The following is a 14,563-nucleotide window of genomic DNA, read 5'->3' as shown; positions in this document are numbered from 1 at the left end:
AAATACCGGTAGCAACTGAACGACAGGACTTTGTGCGAGCGAACACCGACCAGGACTTAGCAGTTCGACTGGAGAGTGTAGACGACATACAATAGACAATGACTACGACACTGACTATGACATAGACACTAGAGCTAACGCTATCCAGGACTTAACAGTTCAACTGGAGCGAACACTAGACGTCAGACAACTGACAAATGACGCGGACCCGACGAGGAACACAGACAACAGGTGGGTTTAAATACACACGGGGTAATTAAGGGAAACGAGACACACCTGGGGAGCAATCAACGGGGAGGACAGGACAGAGACTCACAGGAAAACAGGATTACACAGAAACTCAAAAATAAACACACAGAAACACGGAACATAACACAAAGCAGCTATAGATGGAGACTTATGAGCAAGATTGAAAATAAGTTATATTTTCAGAAATTTTCCAAGGTTTGACGTGCACAAAGTTAATGCTGCTTCATTTCATTCTGAGGAGGCAGAGCAGGTCAGACCCGGAGTGGAGCAGAAGGTCGATGGATCAGATCTTTAATGGGTTAAGGAGCTAGACTGATCAGAGGTCTCTGAACAAACAGTGTTTAAGGTCTGTTCTCTAAGCTGAGATAGCCGATGAGAAATCTTTGGAACTGGAGTGATTAGCTGCATCTCCCAGGATTTAATTAAGACGCTGCTGCAGTTATCGATACGGTTGGAGATAAATGCATGGATAAGTTTCTATAGATCCCAAGGTGTTTTTATTGTGATAAGGGTGATGAGACGTGCGGCACAAATGGATGGCTGCAAAAGTCAAAGTAGCTATGGTTACCAATACGTTGATATTTAATCTGCCACCTGGCGGAGTGGGTAGATCATCATAAGCCTTATAAGGGAGCAGGAGGCTTGTTTCAAGCGTGTGTGCTTCAGTAATGTGCTAACAAGGTTTATAGCTGGAGAGGCATTCGTAATCGGATTTACAAATATATACCCCTGCAAGTTATTGTTTACACCGGAAAATTTGCACATGCGGACAATGCTGGGGGCAGAAAAACTATTCTTTTACATACATGTCAGGGCTGCCACCATAGAATACTTCCGTTAACTCAAACTGACATGTAAATATTAATTTTGTGCTGTGTTCGTAGCAAAGGGGGAAAACTGTTAATGTATGACTCAAAACCACTTTCTCGCTCTCTGCATCACAGCTACGAACAGGCTCGTTGCCATAGCAACTGAAAACAACGCTACAAAAAATATATATATATATATAAAAAAGAACAGTCAAATATTTCTCACACAAAAGAAATATAGTTTTAGGCTTAATGGTTTGTGATTAATAGGTGATTGGGTGGTAAGAGAAAAAAAAAACTAAAGATGTATCGCTGAACTGACTTTAATGTGAGGCTAGCTCTAGCTAGCTCGTTGTTACTGTCTCTTACTCTGCATTCGTGGAATCGCAATGTCTGGGATCATGAGCGCCCCCTGCCACACAGGAGAACTGGCTGCCTCGCGTAGGAACTGTACTCTGCCGTTTATGATCACTCTAAGCACACAAATCATGTTACACACACGGGTGGTGACAAAACAGTCTACGCCGTACGCTACATTTATGGAAATCAGTTAATGCATTATTATCTATCCATCTATCTCCCAATTGACACCGCACAATACTGGTGTGCTTAAAATGATTGCAACCAACTCCAACAGCAATTGCGTGTAGAACCACAATGCTTAGGCAGCCATCCAGTTATGGAAGAAAGCTGACTCATTTTATGACCCTCATGTCGTGTGTGCTGGACTGACGGATCCTATAAATGTGGTATTTCTACTTAATGCCCATGCCTCCTCGATACGAGTTCGAGCTGACAGAAAATGAGGGAAAGAGGAACAGAAGTTATCAGGACGTGCGACGCAGCGAACTGAACGGCCTGAGAAGCGGAACACTCGCAAAGTTAAGATCACTGTGCAAGTGCCATTAGAAAGCGGAGCCGATGAGATTTAGAACAGCTTAAAGCCCAGCTCTGCAAACCACAAGTTGAGCTAATCATGACTCTAAAGATGCTGAGACTGACCAACAATGGGTGGCCAGATAAACAGGAGCTGGAAGCACTGGTGCCCTAACTGTGATGTCATGAAAACAAAATATGAACGAGAGTGGAGAAGGTGTATCATTACCTGGACACCGCCCCCACAGGCGCAGCGAAGTTGCTGGTTGATGAAGCTGGAGAGCCAGCTGTGAGCAGTCACTCGGAAGTGAGCGTGGCGGTCTGATGGCAGCGTTCTCCGGGAGGTGAGCTGGGAAAGACAATCCAGGCATAGGAGCGAGTCCACGACGAGACGAGCTGAGGAGGGCTGACGAGCGTCAGTGGCGGGGAGGAAAACGGCGAATCGAGGAGGGGCCGGAGTGTCGCTGATGAAGGCCGAAGGGAGTCATCATGGGGCGGATAGATCAGTGAGCTGACTGACAGCCCTTGCTCAAGATGAGTTTAACGGAGGGGTAGAGGAGGGAGGCGAAGAATCCATGAAGCTAGACAACACCCCCATGGGCGCAACAAGGTTGCTGGATGATGAGGCTGGAGAGCCAGCTGCGAGCTGAGACACAGAAGTGAGCGACCCTGGCGGACTGGTGGCGGCGTTCTCCTGGAGGTGAGCTTAAAAAGACGATCAGGGCGGAGGAGTCTGTGACGAGATCAGCAGGGGAGGGCTGACGAGGGTCAGTGGTGGGAAGAAAGGGACGGCGGATCGAAGAGAGGCCGGAGCGTTGCTGATGAAGGCCAAAGGGAGCTAGGATGGGGCAGCTGAAAGTCCATGGGAGCACAGCAAGCGAGAGACATCTGAACAAAGAAAAAGAAAAAGGACGATCAGAGGGAGCTTTGCGAGCCGAACCAGGCCAAAAGGAGCAGAACCATTGATGGAGAGGAGGCAGCTGGATGTTACAGAGGTAGAGGAAAAGCACCCATAACGTTGAACCACAACTGAAGCAGGTGGATCTGTGGTTGCTTCGTCTTTTGAAGGAGCTCTTGCCAGGTGATTGGATCAAGGTAGAGAGGTGGTGCGTCCTGATTGGCTGAGATGAAGGCGTGATGATAGGTGATGCCGGAAGAGTCTTCCAGGTTGAATTTCTGCCTAGCGCTTCATTACAGTAACATAGACATAATGTTTTGTTATGTCTTTCTAATAATGTCTAATGGAGCACTATGTAACTTATACTTTTTTTTTAGATATTTGTTGAAGTTGTCACTGTGTCGTGTCGTGATATTGCATAAGAGATAATCTGTGAAAAAAATTTAGGTCTTGTTAGCCAGTGCTAACTGGATTCAAACAGTCAGAGCCAGGAGGCAGGTCTTAGCGTGTCAATCACAAACTCTTGTGGTGCTGCTCATCTCACTTCTCTCCGATCTCTTGCTTTTGGCTACGCTGCAGCTAACAGAATCTGTCATGAATGTTAAGGACGAATGTTAAGGCTAGTTTGCATGGACACCGATGACAGTGGATAAACGGTTTTCCTGTAATGGTAAGTTTATTGACAGCATGAGGAGGTTGATTGATAGCGCTAAGACTCTCTTCCTGTCTGATTGGTTGGTCAGGCCAGATGCCCTAGCCACCTCAACTGGCTCCTCTCAACATGGAGGAGCAGCGGCTCTACTCTGAGTCCCTCCTGGATGACCGAGCTTCTCACCTTATCTCTAAGGGAGGCACCCTGCGGAGGAAACCCATGTCAGAATTCATCAAAATTACTCAATGTTGTTGTTTGTGAAAGAGCTATTAGCAATTGGTGAGACGCTGATGAGCAAGGTGATGTGCTGCTGTAATGTAATTTAGAAGTGCTTTGTAAAAAGTAAGTTTATAACATGAAGTGTTTCTGTGTTAAACTTGAGTATCCATTCTCTTTTTTTAGAGTTTTTCTGGGCTCAAACCCTGAACAAGGTCGACTGACATGATGCAGATGAAGGTGAAGAAGCAGCTTTGCATTCCAACCAGATGGCTCAAGTCCCTTAATGAACTCAATGACTGGGAATCCATGGAAAATTTGAGCCTTCTGAAGTTTAAATGTGATTGATCATCTCATCAAACCTGGTGCACCAGGAACCTTTGTGAAGCACAAGAACTGGTCACAGAACATTTCAAGCTCTTGGTAACTGTACCTAAGAATTGGATTAACTTTTTTTTTGCAGAACATCAACATAAAATGGACTGTTTTGTTTTATGTTCACAGCGACGAGAGGTAATGAGAGCACACACTCATGAATCCAGTGTCTTCCACTGTTGTTGGCATTAGGCTGTGTTTATGTAGTGTTTGATTTTTAACTGGATATTTATACCTATATTTCATAAAAACAAACAAAATTGTTTATTTGACTTCAAAGACTAGAGGAATGAGTAGGTGTGTCCAAACTTTCGGTCTGTACTGTATGTTGAAAATTTGTATAGTAAAATGCAATTAATTAGTTGTGATGTACAGAAGATAAACATTAGCAAGCTCAAGAATATGTTTAGCTCTTAATATATAATAGTGACGGTTAGTTATATAGACTACATGACATGTCAATTTATGGTCTTAAATTGCAAAATAGTCTGCAAATTGTTTGTAGAATGGTTTCATTTTTATATCACTTTGCATGAGCTACTTTCAAACTAAGTGTTTTGTGTTCTACAACTACATTTCCTGTGGACTTAAGAATTTAGTTTTGTTTCAAAATTCAATGGTTTGGAAGACAAAAGTATTTGGAAATGTCCAAGGCTTTTAAAAAAAGTTTGTGAATATGTCACAAAAGACAGTAAAAAGAGAGAATTTCAGTTTTAGGTTAACAAAATATTGGTAAATTTGACATAAACTGTTAAATTATGGAAAATATTTTGATGGAAATTCTGAAAAAAAAAATACAGAAAATGTCCTGGTAACTTTCTGCCAGAATATTTTCTGTTTTTTACAGAATTTCCATGAGAAGTTTCCCGTAATTTAACAATATTTCATTTCAAAATTTTCCGTAAAAAAACAGGAAAATGCCGTATTAATTTTCTGCCAGTACATTTTCTGTATTTTCACGGAATTTCCGGCAGAATTTTTCCGTAATTTAATGTTTTTTTCCCCCCATAATTTAAGTTTTCTGTGTTTAAAATTTAACATATAAGAACTGTTAAATTACGGGGAAAAAAAATGTTAAATTCCGTAAAAAAAAAAACAGGGTATATTACCAGGACATTTTCCTGTTTTTTTAAGGAATTTTTTTAAATGTGTATATTTATTTATGTATATTCCAACATGTATTTTGTAAAGTAAATGTTTTAGCAGGTTCAGAGCTAAATATATTTTATTTGAAATTATTTAGTTTCTACATATTTACTCCACAACTAACTAAATATGTAATTTATAAACTATTTAGCTTGCTAATTAAATATTTGGAAACCGTGATATTTACTAATGAATGAATAACATGACAGGAAAATGAATCCTCATTTTTTCGTCCTGACAGGTTAAATTACCCACATTATTGAATCAAGTTTTTTACCATGTAACTTTCAAAATGCCACCCCATAGTATCTCTTTGCATTTAATTTCATTGAAGTTTCACCACCCATGCCCAGTTCCTACCTCGCTGGTCTTCTCAGTGATGTTATCCAAACTGAGCGTGATGACCTTTCCTCTGGCTCCGATGAAGAGCAGACCGATGTCTTCTCTCACCAGCATGGAGCTCAAACCGTCAAAGTCAGGCTCCTTAAACAGCTTCAGGTTAACATCTGAGGGAAAGAATCCAACCGGCATCCTCAGATTACTTTTGAAATCAGAGCATTTTCATAAACCTCTGAATTTAGTTTAGTTCTCTGCATTTTATTTAGAGATATCAGAGTAAGAGGGGGTAGACAGCATCTTCATGCTACACTCGTATTACTTCCATCTTTTTAATGCACTTCTTTGTGCTAGTTTGTCACTCAGAGTCACAATCAAACACTAGAGTTTGTGTTTGCAACATGACAAAATGTGGAAAAGTCGACAGACTGAATACTTCTGCACTGGTCTGGGCATTTCAGTGCTGCTGCAGAGATGCTCACCTGAGAAGGAAACGCTCCGACGGGGTTTCAGGCTTTGGGCTGATCCTTCACTCATAATGATCAGGACATAAAGGAGCGCTACCTGGCTCTTCATCATAACCTCAGACAGGAAGGAAAGAAAAAACACATTTCTATAGCAGTTGTTATGGAAACAGCAGTTTATTTCCTGGTTATTAATTACATGTCACAACTTCAGATAGTTATAGCTTCACAGAAACATTATGGGTTCATAAATTATGAAATATGAATCCTTAGCACAGGGGTGACCAAACTTTTTGCAAAGGGGGCCAGATTTGGTGTACTAGAAATGTAGGGGGGCCGACCTTGGCGGACGTCCTTTACATAGAACAGCAATATATTTAAACAAATTTCAGCAAGCCATTCTGTGTTTCACATTTGCTTTTTTATTTTCAGCGATCTTAAGCATGTCTTTTGGTTCATTTGAAACATGCATATCATATGCAATTGAATATTCACTTAACCTCAATTTTTCAACACTAACTTTTCTAACGGTTAAACAGAAGTAATTGTACTCTTGAGTGCAAATTACATTTGAAACATAAAAAAATATCTCACCACGGCAGTTCAATATTTACAGAATTTTTAAATAAAATAACAGAAAAATGAGCAAGTAATAGTCATATCAACAAGTCCAGGGCTCATTTGAAATATGACATGTTAGTAACTATAAATGTTTTTAAATGTTTTTAAAAGTTTATTATTCTGGAGTGAAAACTGAAAACTTGTCTGAATTTTTGACTGATTTTGATCTAAAAACAAAATTTATTCTGAGACTTACTGTAAATGACAAATGACTTGTCTGCATAAAAGTGATGGGAGATACTAAGATCTGGACTGCAGCACATAGGCCAGGTCTGGTTCAAAGGCAGTGGTACTGACAGGCCTGGTGGCATGGGCGGGCATGGGCGCCCAGAGTCAGCCGTGCCCCCCTGCACTGGTGGAAGCTGTTTATTGTTTTTACCTTAGAATGGCCAACAGTCTGTTATTCCTATATCAATTTGATACAATAGGAGCTTCCGCACTTCCCATATCTGTGTCCTGTCACCTTTTTCAGCAGTTAAAACTGTTTAATCCATTGTTAACATGTCGTAACCTGTTTTTCCGAGCCGCCTTCAAACACAACATGAACGCTGAGACGCTCGTGCTGGTTTACACCTGTGGGCAGTGAAGGAGACCTGCTGGTGGGCGGAGCTACAGGTGTGTTAGAGTCATGGCAGCAAAACGCAAAGAGCTTTAAACAGTTTTTCCCTCCAACTAACCGACTGAGTTGAGTAAAGCTGTTGGATGCAGGTAATGTTAGCTAAAAGATGACTAGCTAATAACAATACAGAACCTTAAGTTGTTAACAAGTAGCCTGTAGGCTACTGGTGTTGTCTATGTTCAGCTACGTAGATTCATTTTGTCCCCCCTGTTAAACTCGTCTGGAGCCGGGGCTGGGTATTGATGCACAAGATATCTCTTAAGTGAGAGTCCGTTAGCCGTGTCCTCACACGGCTCTTATTTAAGTTCATGACTGAGAATATCTTCTCACACAAATACATTGACCCAAACAAGATTAGCATTTTCTTTCCAAATGCTCGAATCTCTCGAAACCTGTTGGTAAAAGTTGACGAGAAAGCTGCTGGTGCCGACCTGCTGGCGGCTCTCTGCGTCACTCTGCAGCTCAATGAGCTCCATCTGCAAATGGTCTGAGTCACGGGCTGCTGCCCTCGAGTGGGTAAATGAGGAACAGCATTTAGTGTGTAAGCTCCGCCCTATGCAGGTAACAGTACTGCTACCCAATGTATTAATGCTACGTGTGGGCCAGATGTTATTGATTTTATGGCAGAGGCTGCGGGCCGGATGAAATTTGAGCACGGGCCGCATTTGGCCCCCGGGCTGGACTTTGGACATGCCTGCCTTAGCATCTGCAAGTGATATACAGCTTAGTTTAATGCACTTCACCGTAACACATGCAAGTCATGCTTTGTATGCTTTTACCATTTATCACCAGGGGGAGCAAAGACACCACAATCATCTCTGCAGTAGATTGAAATATGGGAAATTAATGAATTATTCACAAAAAGTTTCTCATATCAGAACATTTTTTGTTTTTTGCTTAGACTTAAGCTGTTTGTTTACAAATGAAAAATAAAAGTTTTAAACATATATGTTTAAGAAATGCATAATCAAATACATTTAAATAAAACGTTTATTTTTCTAAAATAAAACAATATGTGATCGCTTACCTTTTATGGGTGGCTATGTAGAGGCAATTTACTTCTTATAACTATGAGAAACCAAAACATGTTTATTTTTAAAAGCATTTCAGTGTTTAAAGGTGAATAACTTCCGTAACTGAAAGTTCTTCATTAACTGAACGTATTAAGAGTACATCTCCTAAAGTACTATTAATTCAATTTAACTCAATTGAAAAATACTTTATTAATCCCAAAGGGAAATTAAATGTTAAATGTAACTCATTAATTTGGATTAATTTGGAGTTATTGAAGATTGCGATGGCTCTTGGCAGGAAAGATCTCCTGCAGCGATTTGTACTGCACTGAACCTGAAGAAGCCTCTGACGGAAGATGCTCTGCCTTCCCAAGGCATGAAGAGGATGGTGAGGGTTATCCTTAATTTTTTTGATCCTGTGAAGAGTCATTCTTTTCATAATCATATGTGGAGTGGTAGTACTACAATGTACTTTTTGCTTTTCTTGAATGATATATCTGGTGACCCTGGTCACTACGAGTAACTTCACCAACTGAAAAATGAGCTTGTTTTGACCAAAAATGGACCAGACAGACAGCTACACTTCTGGCAATCAGAAGGTTTTCTAAAACATGTGTTTTGCATATACTTATCCTGCAGTACTTTATTGAGATAAAGAGCTATTATTGGATATTGTCATAGGAAGTACTTTACCTTATTCTTTTTTCTTTTTATTTATTTATTATGCATCACTGTACAATGAAGTAGATACATAGAAACAGTACATTTTTGAAAAACAAAAGCAGTACTGTAGACTAATGAATGAATGAATATGTATGACTGTGTGCATTTTCCCTGCATTTATTATGTTTGGGCATAGCATTAGTTTGGATGTGCAGATTAATCCTCTAAGTTTTTGTATTTCTCTGCAAAAAAGTTGGTAAATTCACTGCGGCAGCGTTAGAGTGGAGTTCAGGTGGTTCAGTCCCACCCGAGCATAAAGCTCGAGGACTGCTAACATTTGTCTTTCTGATTTCCACAAAGAACATTTCCCTTGTATGTTTTAGTGTTCAAGTGATAATTTTGCAGTCTTTGTAGATTTCATAATAAATTTAAAGAAAAATTTTAACGCCATTTCCGTTCAGCCCCACGACAAAGATTTCTTTCACATTGTCTGATTTGGGCATGTCTCCACAGAGACTTGTTCCTCCCAGGCACAACCTTCACTTTAATGGGAGCAATGAAATCAATGCTATCTAAAATTTTAAAATGGAAGTTATCCACCATCTCATCTACAAGGTTGCAGCATAGAAATGAGGCGGAAGAGTAGATATGAATAAAAGTTTTTGCTCTGTTATCAAAGAACGTTTTGCTGTTTGCCAAGTGAGTCAACGGAGAAAATGCTTTCAAAGATAACAGAAAAATCATCAGACAGGTTGATATCAATTACAAAGTGAATTAATTAGAGTCAATTAAGTTGAACTGACTCTAATGTCAATTAAACTTAATCCAACTTGAAAGTGCACTTTAATTTGATCTGTAACTTTATTTGAATCTGTAACATTAATGTGATCTTTAACTTGAAATTCATTTGAATGATTCCTGAGAAATACTTTATGGAATATAGCTTTTTTTTGTAATTATTGAATGTTTAGTTATTTTTGATAACAGTTTAACCCTGTTTAAATGTGAACGCTAATTTGTTTTTATTTTTTATTTATGACCTTGTTTAGGTCAGGTTTTTCCCACCCCCTGTTTCAACCCAGGATGGCGAGCTACCGGATCACCGCAGCTTTGTGGTAGAACTTAATTGAACCAAACTAGTTTATGCATTCTGGACCTATTGCCTTGGATCATGGATTAAAACAGTCGGATTATTGATTGATGGACCATTACTCACCCTGGATTCAAGAACGGACTTAAAATAGGAAACAAAAACTCTTGGGTGTCATGAGGGTTTATTGTTTTGTTGTCGTTTTGTTTTTTCTTGTTGTCTCTTTTGGTTATATTCATAGAAAATCACTATTATTATAAATATTATTATTATTGAATACCTTCCTAAATATATGCAAAAATATAAGCTTGACTACAATAACTTGAACTTACTTTCTGTCTAATGGTGTTTTATTCACACACGGGCTCCACAGCCGCACCTTTCTGACTGCCTATTATTATATTTGGCCGTAGTCAGGCGCCCAGCCTTAATTAGCGTTGTGGACAGTGGACTGTGGACTGCATGCTTACATAACCATAACATTAAAGACTGGCAACAGTCTTCGATGTTACATATAAGAACTACTGATTAAGCAGGGCAACACCCCTTAGAGAGGGTGCAGAATGAGAAGATAAAAGCTGAACTCGTGCAACAATCTTTGCTTCACTTGGTGTCATCTCTAAGGTGAGGTGAGTGAAGCCCATCGCTAGACGGTGAATGTCACTCCATATAGGTTCCATTTGTATGACTTGTAACATTTGATCATTTTTGGAATCAAAGCATGTTTTGCACTTAACCAAAAGTAATTGTTTTTTAAGATAATTACACTGAAGGGTTTTGGTCTGGTCCCCGAACTGGTAAACAGAACTGGGTGGTGCATAGAAAGGGAAAATGGGTGTACTGCAACACAATGAAACACTAGAGTTTGCAACACAACAAAATCTGGAAAAATTGACTGGGTGTCAATACTTCTGCAAGAGTGTGGACAGATGTAAATTCAAATTGGAAGACTCTTCAGTTCGCCCTGCGTGGTCCACAGCCTGTCAGTATCGGACCATGCCTCATCATAGCCAATCTTCAATCAATCTTCTGTTTACAAGATGATATAAACAGATGATGGTCCCATCTGCTTTCCAGCCGTGCTCAACCCATATCTGCCCCTTTTCCACCTCTATTCTCCTGTCTCCTTCAAGCTTCCATCCGTTCTCCGGCCTCCACCACCAGTGAATGGGGAGAAGACCTCTCAACTCATCATTGCAAAATGCTCGTCCAAGCTTATCGCAATTCACAGCACAATGTCTTTTGCCGGCATCTGAGCACCACAGGACTTTAATTCTTTCATGTCAATACAACTTTTTACTCACAGTTTTTGTGTGTGTGAATCTCTCTAGGTTGGATTAACTGCTGCTGCAGAGACGCCTGACCTGACAGGAAAACACTCCAGCGAGGTTTCAGGCTTTGGGCTGATCTCTCACTCATAATGACCAGAACATAAAGGAGCACTACCTGACTCCTCATCATGACCTAGGACAGGAAATTAAGAAAAAAAAACATGATTTCTTTGACAGTTGTTATAGAAACAGCAGTTTATTTTTTGTCATATAAAGACAATCTAGCTATCAGATAGTCTAGCTTCAGCTGAGGCGCTGAAGCATCTCAGAAACATTATGGATTCATACATTATGAAATGAGTCTCATTTAAATTATTTTATTTCCTTCAGGTCTTTCAATTAGCATCTGTAAGTGATTTACAGCTCAACATAAAGCACTTAACCATAAAACATGCAAGTCATGCTTTTACTGTGACAGATATATTTTATACCACAAGGGGGAGCAAAGACACCAAAATCATCTCTGCAAGAAATTGAAAGATGGGAAACTAATATTATGATTCACAAAAAGTTTCTCATGTCAGAATGATTTTTTTTTTGTAAACAAAGATGTTTATCTTTACAAATATACATTGAAAAAACATTAAAAAGTCCATTATCAAATACAGTTGATTAAGACTTTTAAGATGTGATTGCTTACCTGTTGTAGGTGGCTATGTAGAGGCAATGTACTTCTGATAACTATGAGAAACCAAAACATGTTTATTTAAAAAAAAACATTCCAATATTTAATGGTGAATAACTCTTCTTTCCAGTTGACACAGAACTTCCGCATCAGAAGCAGAACTTTGTTGCAGTTCCTGTTTTCAAAAATGTTATCAGAAGTAAATTGCCTATACATAACCATCCATCACAGGTAAGTAATCACATCTTGTTTTATTTAAAAAAAATGTTATGTCTAAATTAACCATTTTTGATAATGCACTTCTTAAACATATTTATGTTTTCAGTAATGTAATACTTTATTTACAAACAAACAGCTTAAATCCAAACAGAAATCTAAGGCTGCGTTCATACTGCAGCCTGAAGTGACCCAATTCCGATTTTTTTGATGTAATGCAACGTGTATCCGATCTTTTCATGACAGTCTAAACAGCACAGGTCAGATTCTCTTCGAATGCGACTCGGGCCACTTGGACATCCGACACGTATCCAATTCAAACACGACCTAACGTTCACGTCGCATTCATCTGACCTGAACGTCACTGATACTCAACAAACTCCACTATAATACATCCTGATACACAAGTGGGAAGAATAACAACAAACATGGCGGACTATGAGGATTAAGTTGTTAATATGCTGCATATGTAGAAGCTAAGCTCCACCGTTAGCCTCCATATTTACTTCCACAAACACAGAGCACTTCTTTTGTTCATAGCTGTTGGCAGAACACTGAGAACGCTGACGTTATTGCGCCCTCTACTGGGCATGCGGGACACTTCCAGGTTCTTGCCCGTTCACACTGCAGAACACATACAGGTTGCATATGTTCAGAAGTGTCATGGCAAAAACAATCCGATTTGACAAAAAATCGGAATTGGGTCATTTCAAGCTGCAGCCTAAAAGTGTTCTATCAGAAACTTTTTGTGAATGATTTATTAGGCTGTTTACACTGCAGCTTGAAGTGACCCAATTCCATTTTTTTTGCCTAGTGATCTGTATCTGATCTTTTCTTCACAGTCTGAACTGCACAAGTTGCTTGTATATCCGATACATATTCAATGTTTTCAAATGCTCTTGGCTGCTGTTAGGCCTACCAATTTTAAGTTGAATGTTCATTGCATTTTTCATAGAGACCTGTGAAAATAATTTCTATTCCCATGGCTTTTTTGGTCTCTGGGAAATTATTTTTGATGATAAATACAGAAACAAGGATAAAAATCAAAACATCTACAATAGTGATAGTAATATTAATAATAAAATAATAGTCAGTGCAAAGTAGCCTACAAATTCTTTGGTGGGGGCGGTGAGGGACCTGGATAAAGGCTGGGGGGGCGCTGGCCCAAAAAGGTTGAGAAACACTGCTCTAGCTTTAGTTGCCACAGTTGACTGAACCACTTGAAATGTAATCAAACACGGCCTGCAATAAATTTACCAACTTCTTCAGAGAAAATCCAAAAAATCTGATGATTAATCTGCACATTCACATTAAATCCAATGTCAATGCTATGCCCAAACAACAAATGCAGAGAAAATGACAACATTTCAACAACTCAACCTTGAAATCTTAGAAGATGTTATGAATCAATTAAGGTCAAGTTCCTGCTGTCTGGATGTCCTACCCACAATTTTCTTTAAGAAAGTCCTGCCTTCATTTCAAATGATCTGATTCTAATAGTAAACTCATCACTCTCATCAGGTGTTTTCCCCCAGGCTTTGAAAACAGGAGTTATCAGACCACTGATAATAAAGAACAATCTAGACAAATCACTACTGCAGAATTACAGGCTGATCTCCAACCTCCCATTCATCAACAAAGTTATTGAAAAAGCAGTTTTTAAACAATTAACTTCCTAACGATAACCAACTGCTTTGACTCCTTCCAGTCTGGTTTCCGTGCTCACTATAGCATGGAGACTGGCCTAGTCAAAGTGTTCAATGATATCCATCGAAACACAGACTGTGGAAGAACCACAGTGCTGGTTCTGTTGGACCTCAGTATTGACCATGACACTTTACTGAACCGACCAGAGAGTTGGGTCGGACTCTCCAGTCCAGAATTTTTGAATCTTACATTAAGAACAGGGATTTCTTTGTTTCAATAGGAAACTTCTCATTAAGAGGTCAGAGGTCACATCTGGGGAACCCCAAGGTACAATCTTAGGACCACTCTGATTCAATATCTATGTGCTCCCACTGGCTCAGGTTATAACAGGAAATGAGATCAACTACTATGACTACACAGATGATACACAGCTCTACATTATGATGTCACCAGGTGACCTTTGACCCCATCCAATCACTGAACAGATGCTGAGAACAGATAAATCTGAGGATGTGCCAAAACTTTCTGAACAGAGACAAAACCGAAGTTATTATCTTTGGATCTAAAGAGGAGTGATCTAGAGTTATTAAGGTTAGAACTAGAACAAATAGAAACTAGAGATCAGGCTGACCTCTGACCTGACCCTCCAGAGCCACATAAAGCCGGTTCCTCAGTGGTCCTTCTAGCTGCTGCAGAACATTTCAGTGCCAGAGGACT

At 39.6% G+C, this 14,563-nt stretch overlaps 2 protein-coding genes and 2 long non-coding RNA genes across 5 annotated transcripts in view; 3 read left to right on the top strand and 1 right to left on the bottom strand.

Moving 5' to 3' along the window:
- The window catches only part of LOC107834100 (uncharacterized), a 9,174-nt gene extending 5,001 nt beyond the window's left edge, over positions 1 to 4,173 (top strand). The window contains exon 2 of the long non-coding RNA XR_001659884.1: positions 3,887 to 4,173. This is a non-coding gene — a long non-coding RNA (uncharacterized LOC107834100). The remainder of the gene's footprint in view (positions 1 to 3,886) is intronic.
- Positions 4,174 to 5,385: 1,212 nt separating this feature from the next.
- LOC107832902 (semaphorin-4E-like) lies at positions 5,386 to 6,289 on the bottom strand. Its single transcript, XM_016664845.1, has 2 exons — positions 6,040 to 6,289; positions 5,386 to 5,727 (listed from the first exon to the last, which is right to left on the bottom strand). The coding sequence occupies exons 1-2, from the start codon at positions 6,134 to 6,136 to the stop codon at positions 5,558 to 5,560; spliced, it is 267 nt and encodes an 88-aa protein (XP_016520331.1). The 5' UTR covers positions 6,137 to 6,289; the 3' UTR covers positions 5,386 to 5,557.
- On the top strand, positions 5,478 to 10,337 carry LOC107834101 (uncharacterized). Its single transcript, XR_001659885.1, has 4 exons — positions 5,478 to 5,489; positions 6,930 to 6,931; positions 7,985 to 7,988; positions 9,720 to 10,337. It is a non-coding gene; the product is annotated as an uncharacterized LOC107834101 (long non-coding RNA).
- Positions 10,338 to 12,119: 1,782 nt separating this feature from the next.
- Positions 12,120 to 14,563, top strand: part of LOC103129146 (semaphorin-4E-like) — a 16,744-nt gene continuing 14,300 nt past the window's right edge. Inside the window, exon 1 of one of the 2 annotated variants that reach the window (XM_016664849.1) lies at positions 12,120 to 12,214. The gene's annotated coding sequence lies outside the window, so the exon portion shown is untranslated. Of the gene's footprint in view, positions 12,215 to 12,796; positions 12,807 to 14,563 lie in introns of those variants that run through there. The other variant, XM_016664850.1, reaches the window with a different exon arrangement.

The sequence above is a fragment of the Poecilia formosa genome, unplaced genomic scaffold, assembly GCF_000485575.1.
Source record: "Poecilia formosa unplaced genomic scaffold, Poecilia_formosa-5.1.2 Scaffold519, whole genome shotgun sequence".
Lineage (NCBI taxonomy): Eukaryota > Metazoa > Chordata > Actinopteri > Cyprinodontiformes > Poeciliidae > Poecilia > Poecilia formosa.
This window is presented reverse-complemented; position numbering and strand designations above follow the sequence as displayed.

What these genes read in the sequence shown, in the direction of transcription:
- LOC107832902 (XM_016664845.1), bottom strand. Translation starts at nt 6,136, where the DNA reads ATGATGAAGAGCCAGGTAGCGCTCCTTTATGTCCTGATCATTATGAGT. An exon ending in TCGGAGCGTTTCCTTCTCAG is followed by an intron (nt 5,728 to 6,039) that starts GTGAGCATCTCT and finishes TCTTTCCCTCAG; the next exon opens with ATGTTAACCTGAAGCTGTTT.